The sequence below is a fragment of the Anabrus simplex genome, chromosome 7 (assembly GCF_040414725.1).
Source record: "Anabrus simplex isolate iqAnaSimp1 chromosome 7, ASM4041472v1, whole genome shotgun sequence".
NCBI lineage: Eukaryota > Metazoa > Arthropoda > Insecta > Orthoptera > Tettigoniidae > Anabrus > Anabrus simplex.
The window spans coordinates 337,451,373-337,474,025 of record NC_090271.1 but is presented as its reverse complement, the minus strand read 5'-3'; the positions used below and the strand labels follow the sequence as shown (position 1 = coordinate 337,474,025).

Below are 22,653 nucleotides of genomic sequence, written 5' to 3'. Positions count from 1 at the left end.
TCCTACTTTACATTTGGAACACTGGTTTCTTACATTATTGGTTTACAGTTACTACGTAGCTGTCAGCTTGCATTTGGGAGATAGTGGGTTCGGACCCCACTCTCGACGGGCCGGAGGATGATTTTCCGAGGTCTCTTATTTTTACGCCAGGTAAATTCTGGGTCTATACCTTAATTAAGTCCACAGCCACTTTTTTCAACTCCTAACCCCTTCCTCTCATCATCCCACACCATAAGACCTATCTGTGTTGGTGTGATGTAAAGCAAATAAATGAATGATTACTACGAGCACTTTTTCCCCTTTTGTTTTCTTCTGGACGTTCCACAAGTGTGATCAAAACTCACAGACGCCGATACGTGGCTATCTGAAGACAATGCTTGAGACACTGAGGGTCTTTTTGCTGCCGTAGGGAGGACCTGGTATCTTCTCAAATATATATTTGCTTGAAATCTAATTGATGAATCCTTTGTTGTACAATATCCACTTATTCTGCGAAGTTACGTCCAGCATCAACGTAATCAAGGCCACTGTCTCAAAATATCTACGTTACTGAATTAGTTTTGACAGACTGGAAAACCTCAGTTATAGTCTCCTCTGTAGCCGTTCAATTCCCTCTTGATCCATAGGTTGGATGAGAGAAGTGGCATTGGGTGGAGGAAATACAGCTTTTTAAAACTTCATGTGATTGTGCATTATCCAACATGAAAAGGCGCAAATGCCTTCAAATGTTGTCAACTGGAGGTACAAACAAAGATCCATGATTTAGAAAGGCTGCTGTCCAAACAGGCCGATTTTTTAAATGATAATACGCTGGCAGGGATGACAAATTAATATTCTTGAATGCCTTCAGAGTTTTTGATTTGCCAATTATAAAGAGTGGTAATTTATGACCACCGTTAGCACTGCTGTAAGTAGCAAAAGTCACCATCATTATTGCAGGTTTTGACCCTTTCACAGTGGTGTTATGCGGGAAGAGTTCTTTGTGGAAACATCGTATAGTTCAGGCCAGATTCATCAATGTTGTACACTTGATCGGGTGTTATGGCATATTCCTTAACAATTTTTCAAATTGAGAAACAAATTCATTTGAAGCTACATCATCAGCTGACAGTTTCTGACCTGAAATCACCACATTTTGAATCCTGTGACATTTTTTCCTGCAGTGCAACCAGCCTTCATTTGCATTGAAATTTAATTTGTTAAAATGTTTCTTAAGAAATGTTTGACAGGCAATCTCACATCCAAGAATTTAAAATCTCCTCCAAAGAGAGGCAAATTGCAACATCACGAAATAAAGACATAGTGCAAAGTGAATCAAGTATGGATTAAGAACTAAATAATGTTTTTGTAGCTCAGCATGCTTTTATGCCTTGCATTTATCAATCAACCAGGAAAGTTTTGGTTTCAGAATGGGATGTGGCCCAGATATATACAGATCATTCTTTACATTCCATTTTGAATATCTGATTTTTAAGGAACCCATTCAAACGGATGTAATTATCAAAAAGGACTCTAACCACCCAGGGCTATACAAAAAAGTTGCCTTCCATGGCATGATTAACAGAGCAGCAATACACCATTAACTAAAAGGAAGTTTAAAGAAGAAATGAGAATTATCCATGAAGTCGCTAATAACAATGGATGGACTGGGTGAGTTGGCCGTGTGGTTAGGGGCGCACATTTGTGAGCTTGCATCTGGGAGATAGTGGGTTCGAACTCAACTGCCGGCAGCTCTGAAGATGGCTATTCATGGTTTCTCATTTTCACACCAGGCAAATGTTGGGGCTGTACCTTAATTAAGGCCACGGCTGCTTCCTTCCCATTCCTAGGTCTTTCCTATCCCATCGTCACTGTAAGACCTTTCTGTGTCGGTGTGATGTAAGAATAAATAAAAAACAATGGTTACTGTAGAAGTTATGCAAACTGGATGGATCATTAACAGACCCAAAAGCTTCCTTGAAAGCTAAAAAGAACAGAAAAAGTATGTCACTGTTACATACTTTAATGGACATTCACAAGGTTTAGGCAAATTATTCAAACTAATAATAATAACAACATTTTACTTAACTCTCATAGAAGTTTGATAGGAAAAACAAGGAAAGACAGAGTGAGAAATGACTATTTAGGAAGGAAGTTGGGATAGGAAAACTAAATGAGAGAGTTGAAAAGAATAAACTAGGGTGGTTTGGACTTGTAAAGAGGATGGGGGAGAATAGAATTCCAAGACAGATGCTGGAGGCAAAGTGCGAGGGCAAGATAGCAAGAGGAAGATCTAGAACAAGGTGGATTGAATCAGTGAAGAGCGGCATAAGAAGACGAAATATAGACTGGGACAAGATCGTGGAAGGATCGAGAAGGCAGTGACTGATAATGTTCGCGAGTAAGTATGTTTGCTCAAGTTTTGCTATATAATACAGGTTCGTAATAGTTACATTAGTGTAAGAGTGATCAGAAGTAAATATTTAGATCACCTACTACATTCTTGTAAGTAAGATACCTGACATTATATCCGTGGTCTTTGTGAACAGTGAAGAACTATACAGATAACCTAAAACCCTTTGTTGACCCACTCAAAGTGGCCACCTCTGTTGATAGAGGTCGGCATCTATCGAATTCAGTGAATGAAAAAATCAATGATACCTTTCCTCAACAGACAGCAAGTAAGCCAACAAATAATAACAACACCGTAAATAACCCTCTACATCCTAACAGTGCATCAGGTAACCAAATGACAACCGTCACAAGTAGGCCTAGTAACGAACGTAATTCAAGCTTAAGCTATTCTGCTGCAATACAGTCGTACCCCTCCAAAGAACAAGCTATTGTAATTGAATCTCATGATGGGATCAGTATCAAGGATTATGTGCTAGCTGTAGGTAAACTTACAACCCCTAGCAACATTCGGTTTGTTTCACGTATATCGAAAGGAAGGATATGCATCTTTCTCTCTAGTAAGAAAAATGTTGAAGATCTGATATTGACAAACCCTAAGATCTTAATAAACAATGTATCACTGGAAATACGACCCCTTCTAACAAAAAGCAAGCGTATTATATTATCCAACGTCTGTCCTGTGATCCCAAACTATGTTGTTGAAGAGGAATTGTTAAAACTCGGTGTGAAAATCATGCCTAGGTTTACCCCAATCAGAGCAGGTTTGTCAATTCCAGGATTCTCCCACATTTTAAGCTTTCAAAGACAAATGTACATTCAAAATGAAGACTTTGATAAACTCCCCGAATCCCTTCATCTCGAATACGATGGTACAAACTACTGGATTTACCTATCATCCGACTCACCCACTTGTTTTCTTTGCCATACCGGACATCTGGCCAAAGATTGTCCTAACAACGTATCACTTCCAAAAGATGAATCCTCTTCGAATCATTTTCCTCAACTCCAAGAGAATTCATAAAAGTCAGAGGTCGAAAACCCCAAAACGGACATTGGTACTTCTAGCTCTCTCCCAAAAGATAGGCCTATTCAAGAAGCCACTTCACTGACCAACCCTGACTTAGCACTTAGCCAAGTCTGTAATGATCCTCCCTCCTCCAGAATTCAGATTGAGAGAGAAATTGCAGCACCTATGGAAACACACGCAACCTCTACAACAGTGAATTTTCCTGGATGTAAAAGGCCAATTTCACTAGCTAGTAGTGAAACGACTAATCCAAATCCTCCTGATAGCAACAAATCCATACTGGCCTCTCCTGAACAAATCGAAAACCGTAAGACAAATCACACTTCCAAGAAACCCAAGACAGACACGCAAAAATCAATTAGTGATATGCTCCTGCCAGTAAAACAAGTTCTGGAAGCCGACCCATCAATATTCCCCCTCAGCTACCTACAGCTCCAATCCTTCCTTGATAATACAGTTGGTGCCAAGGACATATCGGTAATTGCTTCAAACTACACACAAGTCATACAAAGTCTTGCTAAAGCCCTTCAAAAACTCTATCCTTACTATACCGATAAAAGCATAAAAAACAAAAGCACTCGAATAGTAAAAAAACTACTGAAATCTGCCAGTCAAAGTGAAGACCCAACGCATATCAATGTAATGCCAGACTATTCCAGTGACGACAATTCCTTCCCAGTATAACAATGGAGATTAAACCTCGTTCTGCTTTTGATCATTATTATGACAACATTACTCCAATGGAATCTTAACAGTTATCGATCACAGTTAGAATGTCTACAACTCCTAATAAATAAACACCAACCATCTGTTATCTGTCTCCAAGAAACAAACTTTCAGAACGACTTTGCTGCCACTCTAAGACTCTACAGTGTCTATCACAAAAATAGAACTAATGTGAATCATGTGAGTGGAGGAGTAGCTACTTATATCAAAAACAATATCTATGCCAAAGAAATTACTGTTAACACAAATTGGAAGCTGTAGCAATTTTAGTCCATCTACCACCTTCTCTATGTATCTGCAATGTTTATATTCCAAACAGTTATTTGTTTCAAGGTGACGATCTACGAAACCTTATCCACCAACTACCTAAACCATTCATCCTAGTAGGTGACTTCAACAGCCACAACACGTTATGGGGTAGCCATAGTTCTGATGCAAGAGGAAAAGAGATAGAAAAGATACTTGATGAATTTGATTTAATTCTAATGAACTCTACTGCTCCAACTCGCTTTGACATAGCCCATGGCACCTGTAGTAGTATAGACCTAACCATCTGCACACCGGACGTAGCAACCCTTTTCAACTGGTCTGTTTATTCAACACTCCAAGGAAATAGTGACCACTTCCCGATACTAATCAATAATGAAAATTCTTCTGTCAACTCCTCATTTATTAACAACTCTAAATGAAACTTAAATAAGGCAGATTGGACGAAATTTAGGTAGACGGTCAATAATCACTTAAAAGACTTAACCCCTCCAAATGATTTCCCTTCTAAGCACATAAATACCATTGTTCAAGATTTCACAGAAGTTCTTGTTAAATCTGCGGACATGAGTGTTCCAAAAGTAATCTCAAATTCCTTTCAGAAAACAGTACTTTGGTGGAACGACACTTGTAAGGAGGCTATTAAGAATAAGAATCGCGCTTTCTACCTCTACAAAAGAAAACCCACCCTGAAAATAAAGCCCAATTTTAGAAATGTAGAGCAATCGCTCGAAAAGAAATTAAACTCAGCAAAAAGAATTCTTGGCTATCATTTGTCTCCCTGCTAAGTTCCCAAATCCCACAAAAGGAAAAGTGGAATAAACTTCAAAGAGTAAATGGCAAATATAATCACTTCTACATTACTTACCTCAGAAACTCGGTTGATGGAACCTTCATAAACAAACCTCAAAACATCGCTGATAAATTAGCTGACACATTTGCCGAGATCTCTAGTGACAAAAATTATAATCCTGAATTTCTCCATACAAAGAAATCCAGTGAATCCATTGATCTAAGGAAAGCCATCTCTGACCCCAACTATAATCTGAACGATGCTTTTCAACTACAGGAAATAATTATTGAACTTGACAAATGTGGCAAATCTAGTCTTGGCCCAGATACGGTCCCTTATGAATTTCTAAAACAGCTTCCACTAAATGCAATAAATTATCTTCTGGCCATTTTCAACCACATATGGAGCTCTAAGACTTTTCCTGATCAATGGCGAAATGCCATTGTAGTTCCAATACCCAAACCAGGGAAAGACAACTCAATTGCAGAAAATTATCGCCCTATTGCTTTAACTAATGTGATGTGTAAACTCATGGAGAAAATAGTCAACAAAAGATTACACTGGTATCTTGAGCACATAAATTTCTTCAGTAATGTGGAAAACGGGTTCTGTAAAGCACATTCCACAACAGACACTTGGTTAAGTCTGGCATCTGAAATACAGGAAGTGTTCGTCAATAACCAACACCTAATAGCAGTTAGTTTAGATATTAATAAGGCATATGACATGGTATGGAAAGACTATGTAATCAAAGTACTAATGACACATAATATATCTGGAAATATCCTATATTTTATTTATAACTTTCTCCAAATGTGCCAAATTCAAGTTAGAGTAAATGGAATGCTGTCAAAGGAAGTAGGAATCAACAATGGAGTCCCACAAGGATCAGTTATCAGTGTAACACTGTTTCTTGTGGCAATTAATGGTATAGTCTCTAACATCCACTCACCAGTTAAGTGTTGCCCTTTTGCTGAAGATTTGATAATCTTCTGCCCAGGGAAAAACATTATGACAACTCAACTCCTATTACAAGAATCAATTGTAAATATTCAAAACTGGACTAAAACCACAGGGTTCAAATTTTCTAAAACTAAAACCAAATGTATTCTCTTCTCCAAAAATAAACATATCATCCCTAACCCTGAATTATATATGGAAGACCATAAAATTGAATCAGTTAAATCTATTAAAATTCTAGGACTTTTATTTGATAACAAGCTCACCTGGACTCCATACCTTAAAAATCTTAAAGACGAGTGTCAAAGAAGAATGAATATAATGAAAATTCTCTCAGCAGAAAACTGGGGAGCAGACTACCATGTCCTAATGAACACATACAGAGCCAAACTGGATTATGGCAGTATAGTATATTGTTCTGCCAGACCATCTACTCTTAAGATCCTTGATACCATCCAATCTTCAGCTCTTCAAATTGCCCTAGCACAGCCCCATAGCTAGTATAGAGATTGAAGCCAACGAACCACCACTTGAAATCAGACGTAAACAGCTGAGTTTGAGATACGCACTCAAGGTAGCTGGCTCAAGTAACCAATACTTGAAAAAATACCTACTTTCAAAGAAACATAAAGAAAAACTAACTAGATCTCAACCCCAAGCCTTTAACATCAGAATATACAATCTTCTCAAAGAACTAAACTTCAGCCTTCCACCCATTTTATTTCCACACAACTCACTAGATACTCCTCCATGGAAAGCTCATTTGCCTCCAATCAACTGGGAATTGAACAACAATCTTAAAGCTCAAACTGACACAGCGAAATCCCAACAGTTATTTAATGAAATTTGGAATAGATACTCATCATATAGTGCAATTTATACTGATGGATCAAAATTCAATGAGAGAAATGGTTGTGCAGTGAAATTTAAAGACTATAGTAGGCTATACAGATTACCAGATCTTTTCAGAGTTTTTACAAGTGAACTCTATGCTCTTAAACAGGCCATGATTCATATTTCTAAAGTAAGCTACAATAACTTCTCTCATTCCAAAAGTGCCTTAACTTCAATACAAAATCCATCAACAACACACCTCCTTGTTAAAGAAATTCAAATGCTGTACCACAAGATCAAGATTGCAGGAAAACATGTTACTTTTATGTGGATACCATCTCACAGAGGAATACCAGGCAACGAAGCAGCTGAGCAAGCAGCAAAAGAGGCTACTAGTCTTCCAATCAATGACCGTCAAATTGCCACGCCATATTCTGATATCATCACTTATATCAAAATCAAACTACACGAACAATGGAAAATGAACTGGCTTAAAACTTCCACTAGCAACCTCCAAAAAATTAAAATGATATCTACGAGAACATATCCTCTCCAAAACCTCACCAGACATGAACAAGTCTTAATCTCCCAACTAAGGATAGGACACACGAAGATCACCCACAACTATCTCCTAGAAAAGAAACAATCTCCCACCTGCAGTAAATGTAACTGCTCTCACTGTCAAGCATATCATCTCAGAATGTCAACTGTATGACCATTGGCACCAACACCACAGCATACCTAAGGAAATGGAACTGACACTGGCTTCTCCAGCACTGAGTCATCAAGTCATCAACTTCCTCAAGGACACTGGCTTGCACTCCAAAATCTAATTATATTATACTTATTTATATTTTCCTTTACATTTTTATAATTACAATATTATTATTACTTTTATTCTGTAATCATATGTAAGAGTCACAATAAGACCTTGGAGTTAAAGCGACTATAAACAACCGTAATCGTGGAAGGAAAGAAGAAAATGGAGAAGTGCCATAAATACCCCAACCCAGCAAGAACTGGATAAGGGGAAATGATGATGAGTGTGAATAAAACTAGTCTGTATAATAAATCGGGTGTGTACATTTTGACATGCCAGGAATGCAGTAAACAGTATGTGAGGCAATCCAGGAGGAACATTTCAATGCAAAACATGCTAGATAGTCAGCTATGTGCGAGCACATGAAATTCACAAATATAGAACAAGATGAATACATCCGGTGCATAAAGGGAGACATGTGGGCATATTGGAAAAAATAGAAATTTACATGATAAATATTTTGAAACCCGTAGAGAATCTGGAAATATTTGTCCTGAATGAGTAAATTTATAAATCCAATATAATTGGTCCGTTATTGAACATTATAAATTTTCCAGCTAACTCATTCCTGGTTGTCAGCGTTTTGCCCCAGTGTGCATATTTGGGCTCATCAGTAGGAAACTAAGCACACCTACAAAAACGCATGGCTGGTGCATACCGTGGAGGCCACTGCGTAGACTACTTGAAGCCACCGGCAGTGCCAATGAGAGACTTTGTCTCATCTACAAAAATTAATGCCTGTGTCTTAATAGGTGTGCTAGTTACCAACTGAAGGTGATGCAACCGTACCATGACATCTTGGAATGTCCAGACTTGTATCAGGTCTGATCTGAGATCTTGAGAGTGAGTGTAAACACGATCCGTGGCTGGTTGTGGCAAGGTGACATGAATTATTGTCTTTCGAATGGAGCATGATAGTGGTGAGCCAGTGTCGCGTGTGTACCGAGAATACCTCGTGGAGCATTACCACCCACAGTGAAGAGTGCAGTGGCCGATCATGAATGCTTAATAATTATAATTAGTGGCGTCCGGCTAGAATTGTCCGTGGTAACAGACAAGCTACACTGGCTCAAATCACATCCATATTCAATGCCGAAGATACCAAACTCATATCCAGCAGGTCAGTGCAGCGTCCTTTAACATCAGTGGGATAGGGGAGGAGAAGACCTACCAGAGTGACCTTGTTAACACTACAGCACTGGGCACAGTGACTCGCCTAGGTGTGTGACATTGCTAATGAGACCCTAGAGTACTGGCAACCTGTAGCTTGGTCCAGTGAGTCACTGTTCCAGTTGTTTTGAGCTGATGGTAGGGTGTGAATATGGCGCAGGCCTTGTGAAGCCATGGACCTCAGTTGTCATCAAGGCACTATACAGGCGGGTGGTGACGGGTGTGAGGTTGAAGTCCCCAATCCACCTGAACAGATCGTTGACCAGCGACTGCTACGTTGAACTGTTTGGGCTTCACGTATCTCTTCAATGATGAGATATCCAAGCAGGATAGAGCACCGTGACATTGTGCCCAAGTTGTCCATAAACCAGCTGGGGCGTGGTTTGGATTAAAGAGGCTTGGCCACTCTGGAGCTGTACGAATCCATTGCTCTTCCATTCCTCTTTTAAATTGAAACCAGCATCCATTAGATTCTTAGCTGTTTTCATTGGTGGCTTACGGGATTTCAGCCTTTGTCTCCAGAGATCTGCAACATCTCTGTGGATAGGTAGAGTTGAATTGGACATGATCTTATCATATTCTTGAACAAGGGCTCTTGAACGTCGCAGGCTTGGTGGAGCAATGTGGGACAGGACTGGCAGCCAGTGCGTTGCAGTAGGCTTCAGAGTACCAGAGATGATACGCATGGTGGTGCTAAGTTGTACATCGACTTTCTTCACGTGGCAACTGTTAAGCCATACTGAAGAGCAGTATTCAGTTGTAGAATACACGAGGCCAAGCCCAGTACGTCGTAATGTGTCCGCTGAAGCACCCCATGAAGTTCCACACAATTTTAAACAGAATATAATTACGTGATCTCAACTTAGATCTGAGGTTTGCAAGATGCTTTCTATAAGATAGGGTTCGGTCAAGCATTACCCCGAGGTACTTTGAATTAGGATTGTGCATTAGCACTGAGCCATTGAAGCATACTTGGAGTTTTGTATTAGCCAACTTGTTGTGGAGATGGAAGCAAGCAGATTCTGTCTTATTCATACTGGGTTGTAGTCTCCAGTTTCAGAAGTAACAGCTAAGTGTATTCAGGTCAGACGTCAGGATGGCCTCGGCATGGCTGAGATCTGGATGTTGAATGGCAATGGCTAGGTCGTCTGCATAAGAAAATTTTAATGATTTTGTCTCAGGGATATCCGATATGTAGAGATTGAATAGAAGAGGTGCCTATACTGAGTAAATGAAAGAGATTACATAACTATTATTTATAATCAATTCCCAAAAAGTTATTGAAGGATTTCATGGTAGACCACATTCTTATTTTGAATCGAACTATCTGCAACAACTCCCTGATCTTTTCCTGGAGCGATAAAAAGTTGTACATCATCCGATAAATGGGTGCGGCTCATGGCCGTACATGAATACCATGGAGTCTGTTGTAATTTGCTAAGAATTGCTTGGCCATTTGTGGCCCCGTTAGACCTCTTCCTGAGATTGGATCTGGACAAAACTTTTGTTCGCACATCTTGTGGGGTAATGAGTCACTGAGTGAATATTGGGCAAGTTCTCTGGTACTTATTAAAGGAACCAGCAATCCCCTTTAATTAACATTGTAGATATGTAACTATAATTTTAAAATTTGATAAATGTTAAAACATTGATTACTTAAAATTTAATCAAAAAAGATATTAAGTTTTAGCAATGTAAGGATTTAGAAATAGCAGAATTTAGAAGCTACATTACAAACTGTCGTCAGGTGGGTAGAAGCACATATTTATTTTCCACATGGTGTATGGTTATCTCCTAGGATGAAAAAAAGGCTTCACTCTCATTCCATTCCATTTAGACATAAATTGTCCTCATTTCTTTCAAGTATCACAGCAACCCATTCTTAGTTTATAGCTTTGATTCTTAACAATTTCAGGAAAACTTAATTCCTTTCTTTTCTTTCTTATTCATAACTATTATTGTTTTTATGCACAGTTATATTTTCATTGTAAACTTTCTGACATTTGTGCTGAATGCTTTCTTTTCCAGAGTTCCATATCCTTTTGTCCGAGCAGCCCAACATCCATGTTGTATTGTTATCAAACCTACAACTGGGGATTTTCTCAAGTAAGTTTATGATAGAAGTAAATCTTCAATAAAATGTATGATACGAAGGTCGATCAAATAGAAACTGGATTTTTGTTCCTGAACATCAACAGTTGGTAGGACTGACCCTGTGCTTCTGCTATGCTTAGGCGGGACCGTTAGGGGTGGGGAGAGCGTGCTGTTAGATATTTTCCGCTGTTTCATCAGTAATGCTCACAATTTTGGAGCAACAGGTGCATCCCTCCACTGCTCAATACATAATTATAAAATTTCTTGCTCGAGAAGGAGTTACAGCGGCGGAAATTTGCCAGAGATTGACTTCACAGTTCGGTGATCAAACATTGTCAAGGATGCGTGTGTTTGCCTGGCATAAAAAAGTTCAGGGAAGGACGAGAACACGTGGAAGATCTGCAACACGATCGTCGTCCTCGCACCAGCATTACAGATGAAAACATTTGTGTGTTTAAAGACATTGTCGATGATGATTGGCAGGCGAGAGTATCAGAAATTGCCGAACAAGTCGGATTCAGTCATGGGAGCTGTCAAGCGATCATCACAAATGTCCTACAGTTCTGTAAAGTGTGTTCCAGATGGGTCCCTTGCGTTTTGACCGAAAATCTGAAGTTGAGATGTTTGGAGGTCTGTCAGAGGCTTACAGCAAGGTTTGCAGAAGAAGGCGATGCATTTTTAAGTCGCATCGTCACCTGCAACAAAACACGGGTCCACCACTACATTCCTGAATCCAAAGAAGCCAGTAAGGAGTGACGGAGGAAAGGTGAAAGCCAAGCCTCGACTGTCAGCTGACAAGGTTCTTGCAACGGTTTTTCGATCGGCGAGGCATTTTGCTGATTGATTTTTTGCATGAGTGACGCGCAATCCACGCTGCTTACTACTGCGAGCTGTTGAAGAAGGTGAGGGTTGCATATCACCGCAAAAGACGAGACCGACCGATTCAACAGGTCATCTTCCACCACGACAATGCGTGGCCCCATACTGCAGCCCGAACTGTCTCCAAAGTACAGGAAATGCACTGAACAACACTTGATCATCCTCCTTACAGCCTGGTCTTATCGCCCTGCGATTTCTATTTGTTCGGACTGCTTAAAAAAAGTTCTAGGAGGGCAACGATTTGAAGATGATGAGAGTGTGGAAGACTTCGTGCACAACTGGCTGGTGACACGACCCTGTTCTTTTTACGATGAGGGCATCAAAAAGCTATCTGTACACTGGGACAAATGCATTCCAAGGCAGGAAAATATGTGGAAAAATAAATTGTAATTGCCTTGTGTTTTTCAATAAGTGAATTTAAATTAAAAAAATAAAATCCTGTTTATATTTGATCCGCCCTTGTACTTATAGCCAGGTTATTTATTTATTATATCAGAAGTACAAAGATAAGAAAAAAACAGGTAAAGGTGAAAATATTGATGCTGCCAGCATTTCATATTTTAGACGACCAGAAGTTGGCCTTGTCAAGTGCATTAGATGGTGTTTTCATGATGCATGGAGAGGAGATTGTCATGTCTAATATATGTACAGTGAAACTTCTCCTAACAGACGCAGCTAAATTGTGGACATTTTAAAATTCCCTGGCAGAAATACATGGGTTTTTATGGCGATTTTACTTATCAATAGCAGATATTCTTAATAACGTACGTGGACACTGAAAACTACCTCTCCAACGCAATTAAAACTTGTTAATAACAGACAGCCAGAAAGAATTTGGCACAATAATGGATAGTATTGTTAATTAGCGCGTGTTGAAGATATTTCTTTTTAAAAGTGTAAACAGTAGACATTATTCTTTGTGGTTATCTTGAGGAATGTGTGTCGCATATGCTACTTTCTGCAGAATTGGAAATGACAGACTATCAGAATATGAAGTGGAAAGTGTTGGGACAAACACAAACAGCCAGTTCCCGAGCCAGAGGAATTAATCATGCAAGGTTATAATCCCGACCCGGGCGGGAGTCGAACCCGAGACTCTCTGAACCCAAGGCCTCAGTGCTGACCGTTCAGCCTAGGAGTCGGACTATGCTATTACACTGGACTCGGTAATATTTTACCACAATGAAATAAATTCAACCCATATAACTTATTTTAAGAATTTAATTTTTCCCTGGTGAAGTTAGATTTTCATCAGTTTCCATGACCATGTTACTAGATATTTTCTTAATCACATTTACTCTTTGTATGTTTTCCACTTTCTTATCACAATCACCTCCACTTCCTGTCGCTGGCCTCCTGTCCCAAACCTGGCAGGTTCGATCCTGGCTTCGTCCGGTGATATTTGAAGGTGCTCAGATATTTCCTGGCATGTAAAAGAACTCGTGCAGGACAAAATTCTGGCACCTCAGCATCTGCAAAAACCGTAACAGTAGTTAGTGGGACATAAATTAAATAACATTATTATTTATTCAATTTCCTGAAGTCAGGCTCCTCCCCACTTTGCTTTATTTACTTGCATAACTTGCTCTCTTTTTTGCTTAAAACATAGAGAGGTGGGGGGGGGGGGAAATCGTAAGTAAATTTGTGGTGACTAATGTCAAACAAGCCCGACATGCTGTGTAGTGGTAGCGCGCTGACCTCTTACCCGAAGGTCCTGGGTTTGATTCGTGGACAGGTCAGGGATTTTTACCTTGATCTGAGGGCTAGTTTGAGGTCCACTTAGCCTACATGGATAATTGAGGAGCTATCTGACGGTGAGATGGCGGTCCCAGTAAGAAACATGGTGAAACTGACTTACACGAAAAAGAGAAGACACAACGCACCAAAATCTTATGACAATCCACAACAAACAAAATGTGAAAATGAAGAAAAATTCAATCCTCAATGATTTTCAAAACTGATACTTAGGATGCATTGTGACAGAATGAACTCTCGAAAGAATTGCAGTTTCTCTCAACGTTGCTTGTCATTTGTGAAAAGGACATTGTAAAGGGCACAGAAAACCTACAAGAATGATTTTCTACTGATAATGAGCCTGAATTTGTGAACTGAAGGGTCAGGGGAAAAAAGCAGGAGAGTCAATATTTGTACAACTTGAGAAAAAGCAACGTTTGTGCTGGACTTCCCTAGTTCTTTCCCGTAACAGCGAAACTTTGAGTGCTAATTTCTCCTGACTCGCGTGCTTTTTTTCCATTTTCGACCACTCAATAGATGCGCATGATCACTCTGAAGCAGGCTGTAACAATATCTCAATTTTGATGAAAAAGTGACTTACCTGTTTTTTTCCCCCGACCCTTCAACTAATGTCTACACTTCAGATTACACCTGGAAACACATGGCCTAGAAATCACTTCATTCATACAACTGTAACAAAACACTTGACAAGGTGGTCTACAGTGTGGACACTGCTGTTACAATTTTTGTGTATAAGATGGCAACAAACCGCTCAACTGAGCGATAGTTTTCTGCTCTGCAATTGCAGTATTATGTAATCATTTCATTGGGACCCTAAAGTACAAAGTTTAAAAAAAAAAAATTTTCAGAATCTTATTTTAAATCATAGGCTTTGTCTTTTGCCGATCGCTGAATGGAGAAAGCATATTGTTTGTTCTCAAGCAATAAAATAATACCACAGAAGGCAGACTTTGCAATTTTGCAGTTCTACAAATCAAAAGCAACATCACTGGACTTAAGAGGGTGTGCTAAATGCTTTGCCAAGCGAGGAGCAAGACTTAGAATATTGCAGGGCATTTTAGATGTTCTAAACAAATACTGTTGAGATTTATACTTTAATGTAAATCAGCACATTCATTAACTATAAAGGGCAGCATTTACCGTGGACATAGGAGCGGGAAAGTTCTAAATACCTCCCTGATAACATTAGAAACGTAGTTTTGCTCGAGCATCAAAGCTATTATCAAAATGGCCTGGTACAGACAGTAGTAAAAGGCACCAATATATTTGGTGGATTATTTGCAGACCGTTCATCAAATGTACTGAGTGACAGTGAATTGTATATTGAAGTAAATAACAGGACAGTTAATTTTGGTACTTCTGCATCCAATCATAGACAGCCAGCTTGTGTGTTGCTGTATAACAGTGACTCAGGCACAGCTGATAAAAATGTAGGTTAGGTATAGGTACTGTGTTTGTCTTCTCAAGGTAAGGAATTTGGATATCAGAGGTCTGACTTACACTCCACAAAGTCCTCCCATTGTTAGTGAAGGTGTTGATCATATATTCAGCAATGACATTTTCATGCACAGGCGTGAATGTTATCTGGTCATCAAGGCATAGTAGCCTGAATTCAGGGCCCCTCATTAATTTGTTAATACAAGGCATAACATGGGCTTCAGGAAGTATAAGTTAACATGTTAAGAAAACAAATTTGTGATTGAATTGTTTAATTGCAGTGATTATCTTAATTCTATGGACCTCCATATTGGAGTAACAACATCTGCTGGAGTGGTGGTAGAATTTGATAAAGATGGACTTCAGAAAGACCGAACATGTCAGTGGAGACAGTGTCTAGTAGTAGATGGTGCTGCTGGTCCGTGGAGCGATCATTGGGATTCAACACTTGAAGATGTAGCACAGCAGAAGTGCTGGTCTTCTCTCAGGTGATTGTGATTATTATTCTAATAACTAGTAAAGAGTGGAACATTTCTTACCTCTTGTTATTGGCTCCCATTACTAAGAACTTGTATTGTGACTGTATGGATCTTGTTTCTTTTTGTTCCAGTTATAATGAAGATAGCTTTAACTGTTACACATTTGTGCTGACGTTCCTGCGTAATTTGGATTATGGAAACCTTAGCAAAGCAGCTTCCAGTCGGACTACCTTTTGTGAAAATTTTATTGTGCCAAGAACAACTGCTGCTGGGAAATATATTTCACTGTATCGCAAACTGTGTGTGACAGGGTGCTATATACACAAAGCGGAACACATTCAAAGGTTTCCTAATTATTAAACTGAACTCCATGCATATTTATCTTTAACGAACCATTCATAGCTATGTAATGCTTTTTTGGTGAAAACTAGTGTAATGTATTATCTAATAAGTTGTTATGCTTGAAACAGAGTATTTATAAATAATACACTGTTGAGTTTCTGTAGTCACTGTATTATGACCACCATGGTAACTGCCAGCACGGGCAGAGAGCGACTTTGTAAGGTGCTTGCAGGTTATTGCAGGAAATGGGATCCATGCTGCCTGGCAGTTGCTGAAAAGTGCATGGCGGAGGGTCTATAAGGCAAAAATGATGGAGGCAGTGTCGCTGAATCTTGATAAAGCTCAAGTTTGGAGTATCAGGGTTTAGGGAAGCACGTAGAAGTTTTGGTCTTGCTCTTTCAACATCTGTTGCATATTCGCAGCTGTGACAGATGTTGCATTCTCTTGCTAGAAGATCCCATCAATCACGGGGAAGACAATGAGCTGCTCCGCTGTAGTGCGTTAGGCTGCCCTCACTCACGTTTGTACCCGACGTTCACCTCGTCCATCAGTGGAATGTGGTGCTCCTCATTTTCATATTGGTTATTCGCAGTGGTGCCATTCGTTCACTCACGATGATGATGATGGCGACAATCCTCTAGCCTCAGTCACCCTGAGCAGACATTTTAATTTGACGTAATTCAAGCTGCCTGCATATCCGTTTTGATGTTCTATTTCCATGTACCAGATGGTAAAGTGAGCCAGATTTCTTTTGGACGATCTAATTAATTTTGTCAAATGAACACAATGTGACACTAGAGATCTTTTACATGCCGACATTGTACAACATGGAGTGTCGATGGACTTTTTCTGCCATTCAAAAATCCAGCTTCCTTTGTAGGGTTTGAATCCACGATCTTGGGATCCAAGGCCAACACACTACCACTTATTTGCAGCGGATGACACACGGCATTGTCGATGTCAAATGTAGGAGTTTGTCATAATAATGTGACTCTAATCTGTAGTTTTTTTAAATACTTAGGGCTCTCAGTATATTTGTGAAGTGAGGATAGATTTTATTGTTCGTCTTCTGTTACGGATGTTTTTTTAAATAGTAAACAATAAATAACCAATTTGGTTAATGAGTTAAAGCAATAAATAGCATACTAAACTTAATAGATAATAATACTTTTACCAAAATTGTTGCATATGAAATCTCAGGCCTGTGTGCAGTCTGTATTTTCAAACCAGAAGTTTGTATAGGATATCATGGCTTCTTTGTTTCCACCACATCTCAAGTTATCACTAGATAAAGACACCTACATCTTTTTTGTAAGGAACCAAACTTTGAGTTTAATGACCTCAGCCTTCAGAGCGTTTTGCTGATAAAGTGTTGACGTATTTACAACTAAGTAAAAATTATAGATTTTTAAAAATATTTCAGTAGTGGCAAAAAATCCACCACTTTGTTCATTGCTGAACTTCTCACTTCCAGATATTTGCAAGGGAACAGCGATCACTTTTGTCACGTAGCTTTTACTTCTCTGATGGTGTGCAAGGAGTTCAGGTAAAAGGTGAATATAATCAAGACCAAAAACATGATCAAGACCATGCAGCCGGTGGCAAATCTCTCCAGAAAGTTGCAAAGATGACCTACCTTGATTCTTCAGTCACTGAGGATTGTGACCACTCCCTGGAAGTTACGTGCTGCATTGTTCAAGCTCCATAAAGTCTTCAGAAGGCCAAGACGTCAAACTGGACTTCAGAGTACTTCTCTGTTGTACCATATGTAATTTCAATCCTCCTTGAGATGTGGTGGTATTTGCCATATGCTCTGGTCAGTTAGGTAGATCGGATACAAAATGGAGAGATTTTGAAATGGTTCACAAAGGAGCAGGATAATAGCAACACCATCAAGACCTTGAAACTTGCCTACTCTGGTTATGTTATGCAGCACGCTGAGAAGTATGGTCTGCTCCATTTCATCATACAGGGAAAGATATGTGAAAGACACAGTCTGGGCAGAAGAAGGGCCTCGTGGCTGGGAAACCTGTGTCAGGGTTTAGCCTGTTTTCAACAGCTCCTTCAGCTCAGCAATCAATAGGATGACGAGGCTATTAGGAGAGTGAAATATTTGGCAGACAGAGCATACAGATCTCTCGCTTTTGTACTGTAAATGATTAAAAAATAGACAAATTTGTTTAATGATTTCATTTTCCACTACATGAATGGTCCTAAGTAGCTGTGAAAATTTTGAAAGTATAAAATTATTTTAATCTTCTATAATATTGATAAACCATCAGGGGTGTACTTCTATGTTGGTTATGTATTATTCTAAATGCATGCTTTCAAACAGACGCTTCGCTTTGAGAAGCACCTTAGAAGTAGTTTACATTCACTGTAAGAAGCTAATTTAGGTTGAATTAAGTAGTACTTAATAGCTTAGATTAATATTGTGTACAATTGACAAAGAGAAGATTGATGAAATATACAAGTGCCAAAGAATTTATCATTAAAAGATTATGGAACATTTTCAGTCTGATTTTGAATCACCCAGTAGAAATATTTCTGGAATACTCACAAGTCAGTGTGCTTTACTATCCATACTGTCATATCGAAATCGACAATGAAATTTTGCAGAGACCATGAGGAGACCCAGCGATGTACAAGAATTTAGCTGCCATTTCAAACTGGAAGGTTTCAAAATCTTGATACAAAATCCATGCGACAATGCGGCTTACTGGACAGCATAAATGAGGTGCGAAATCGCATAATAAAAGCACAAATATTTTTGGCACCATGCACTACGAATATGCACTTGGAAGCCATGTTGTTCTTCAGTTTTCTTTACTGTTTGAAGGCAATATTTTGCAGACACTTGAACTCAGGAGGTCTCTCCATTGTATAATTGGTTGCGAACCATGAATATTTAATCATGCCCTTGAATCGTGAGGAAGAAAATTGAAAATGAATGAAGGACTGCATTTTCAGTATGCTGTTTCTCTGATAAACATCAAACTGAAAGTCTTCACAAGTTGGCACAATTTCTGTTAAGCGGCAATACAAAGCCTTCCACTGCTGGAAGAAAAACTTGTCCAAGGGCTGTATTTTCCGTCTAGTGCCAGGAGGAATCTGGAGAATTTCTATACTGTCACCTGGAGGAATGTCTTCAAAACAGTTCTTATTACTGTAAGTAGTCCAGGAATCTAGCAGTAGCAAACACTTCTCTTCCACAAATGGGAAGAAGAATTCTTTAAACCAATACTTTAATTCTTTTTTCCCCATTTGCCCTGATTTTGCTGCTTTTACAATTATATTTCTTGCATGAAACATTTCCTTGGGAACTCTTGGACTGAAAGTTCCAGTTGCCTCCTGAATAATTTCAGGACAAGAGTACCAGCCATACTAATTGTAGGCATAATTGTGTACGAATGGGTCAGTGCACTAACTGATTGAGCAACTGTTTCTGTATGTTTCTCACCAACAAACAATAGTCCTTTTTGCTTTCATTTCGCACACAAAACCACTCTCATCAGTATTGTACATTGAAAGAAGGGGTGTAGTCTAAAAATTGCTCTGTAGCTGCTTCCACAAATTTCTTTGCGATTTTCTTTCTCGTCTTCTTCTTGCAGATATGTAGGGGATACAAATTTTGTAGTTTATCCACTTTTTATTCTGTACTTTTTCTTAAAACGACTCAACCAACTAGTACATGCGGTGAAAGTAGTTTACCCCATTGAAATCTCTCTTGAAATTTCCAAGGCCCACAGTCACAGATCTTCATTGCATACATTCTGATTCGGTCGTCTTGCTTCTTTAAAGCGAGAAAATAATTTTGTATGCATCAATTTCCTGTGTTCAATGGGGCTTACTGATATAGATTCTAATTGGTTTTTCCACCTGTACGGTTGTTGTAGTGACATCACCTTGCATCAACTTTTACAAACAGGGGTTAATGAAAGCCACTTCTTACCCCCCGTATTTAACCATAAATTTACAGCTTTTCTCTTATATGCAAGATCTACGGTTTGTTTCACTTTTGTTTATGGACTGGAAGCATAGCTTGAACTAGTAGATTTGCTAGGTGACTGTGGTGTCTCTTCATTGGATTGACGGGAATCACCCTCGGGCTCAAAATCTGATCCGTAACACGTCTTGCTTCTGGCAATGGTGTGCTGCTTTCTCTTTCAGATAATGCGGATGAGGTGTCGCTGCTTCCACTATTACTTTCACTGTCACTCTTTCTCACCAGACACGACTCCAAGACGATGCTGGCACCCATGGGATGATTTTCAATTAGTTTGATTACATGTCGACCCATCTCCCTTTCTTCCAAAGTTTTTTCACGGGAAGAGGAGAAACCTTTTTCATGGAAATAATGTAAAGCATACTCTAGAACATGAGCTGGATTCATGACTTCTTTCAAAGGAACACGTGTCAACTGGCTAGCGCAGAAATCTCAAGTAACCTGGTCGCTTCAGCTGGTCATCAAGGCTGTCCACGTTGAGCAATATGCTAACACGTGCAGTTCTATTAGACATTTCCATATTGATTCCAGGATCTTACAGATCGAAATGGCAGCTGAATTTTTGTACATTGCTTTCTTATGGACCCCTCATCCTCTCTACCAAATTTCATTGTCAATTTCAATATAACAGTATTGAAAGTTCCCTTGTTAGGCAAGTTATCATGAAGATTGACAGTTCCTTAAAATAACGCTACCTCTCCCGTTTGTTAACATATAATAAAATATTTTATCAAGAATATTCATGTTTCTGGTTTATAATTATTGTGCTTTGATGATATTAATTAATATGCCAGGGAACTGTTTGAGTTGGACCAAAGTGTTGCAGAGGAATGTGGTAGGATGATCAATTAAAACATCATAATCTTAATGACAGTAGTGTTTCTGCTGTAAAGTAGTATTTATGTATTTAAAATTGTAATTTTATGCTGCAATTTCAATGGAACTTGGTTTGTTGATGACATGGATTGCAACGAATCTAGCTAGAATGATCGATTAAGACATCAGAACATTTCTGTGTGCATGCCGTTGTTGCATAGGCTGTCCACATCAAGACAAAATAAGTGATTCTGAACAGGAATCCAGCAATTTCCTCATTTATACTAGTAAAAATTTATAACAATATCATGCACATTTCATACAGTTGATCAAGATTTCATACTGCATCCTATTTTTAGCTTCTGCTGTGTAATGGCAGAGGGGGGGGGGGGGGCGTGTCTTTGAACAGCTGTTTTCTAGCCGTGTACTTATGGAACTCACCGTGATGAAGACGTATAGTCACATATTTCCTTGATTTGTACAGCAAGGTTGGTCTAAATTATGTACTGTAATAAAATATTATAAAAATTGCGTTTGAAACACTTTATTGTACAGGGTGTATTGTTTATGCATTCTTTTTAGTTGCTGTACATGTTTTGTGTGAGGGAGGGAGATTGGGTAAATGGGATACAACTGGTGTTGCTTTCTTTGTACCAATAGAGTACCGGTATTTAATAACATTCACTGAGGTTGGCATGCTGTACAGAGGAACGTCAGTGTAGGAGTTTGGGTGGGGGTGGAGTGTTGGTGTGTGTTTTTTGCCAATATTATCGAAACATATTCATTAATTAATCAATCAATTAATTTCAACAAGCCTGTGGGCACTAAATAATTTAATAATAATAATAATAATAATAATGGCCTGGTGCAGGTCTTTCAAGTTGACGCCGTATATACGAGTATTAATACCCGGTTGAGCACATAAAACACATACTACCTGTTAAGTTTTAAGAACATTCAAGCTCTTTAGGCCTTTCCAATCGTGAAATTACCAGCATTTCGCCCCAGTTTAGCAGTCGGCTCATCAGCTCAAGAGTACAAATTGGGGCAAATATTCATTTATAGAAAGGGGAGTTGGGGATTGGAATAACTTACCAAGGTAGATGTTCAGTAATTTCCCAATTTCTTTGAAATCATTTAAGAAAAGGCTAGGAAAACAACAGATAGGGAATCTGCCACCTGGGCAACTGCCCTACATGCAGATAAATATTGATTGATTGATTGATTGATTGATTGATTGATTGATTGATTGATTGATTGATTGATTGATTGATTGATTGATTGATTGATTGATTGATTGATTGATTGAGCTTCCTTTAGAAATGATACAGAAGTATTAAAACCCTGTATGTGTTAATAAAATAGGTCTGTAGAATGTTTGCATTGTCAGAATCTTATTTTTAGTGTAATATGTTTCATGTAACTTCAAAGCAGAATTCGGCATATTTATACAGTGCTTACCCAAGGTCATTTTAAATCATCATCAGCTAACTGCCCCAAGTTTTCCAGAAATTTTTAACAATTAATTATAACACTATGATTCATTTTACAGCAAAATAATTATTGCAGATACTTTTATATTTAGGAGACACTGAAATCTGTCTTGTTCAACCCAGACAGTCCCACTGTCAATTATGGAGTTCAATTCTTTGCCTCAGGAAGTGTTGCAGGTGTGGCTTCCTTTGCCCTTTTCAAAATTTACTAAATAAAAATAATAATGGTTTAGTTCTTTAGATGTTAGTTTACCTGTCCCATTTCCTGACTAATAGAAAAATATGCTACTACAGTCACACAGTAACATGGTTCAAACACACACAAATGTTTGGACTTGGTGCTTAGAAAATGTCCTTGATA

General features: G+C 38.8%; 1 protein-coding gene across 2 annotated transcripts in view; it reads left to right on the top strand.

Annotated features, from left to right (window-relative positions):
• The window catches only part of LOC136877624 (MKRN2 opposite strand protein), a 30,155-nt gene extending 7,713 nt beyond the window's left edge, over positions 1-22,442 (top strand). For both annotated transcript variants that reach the window (XM_067151807.2, XM_067151808.2), the window contains exons 3-5: positions 11,020-11,097; positions 15,438-15,644; positions 15,767-22,442. In XM_067151807.2, the coding sequence (XP_067007908.1) occupies positions 11,020-11,097; positions 15,438-15,644; positions 15,767-15,995 (514 nt within the window). In that variant the 3' untranslated portion in view covers positions 15,996-22,442. The remainder of the gene's footprint in view (positions 1-11,019; positions 11,098-15,437; positions 15,645-15,766) is intronic.
• The last annotated feature ends 211 nt before the right edge of the window (positions 22,443-22,653 follow it).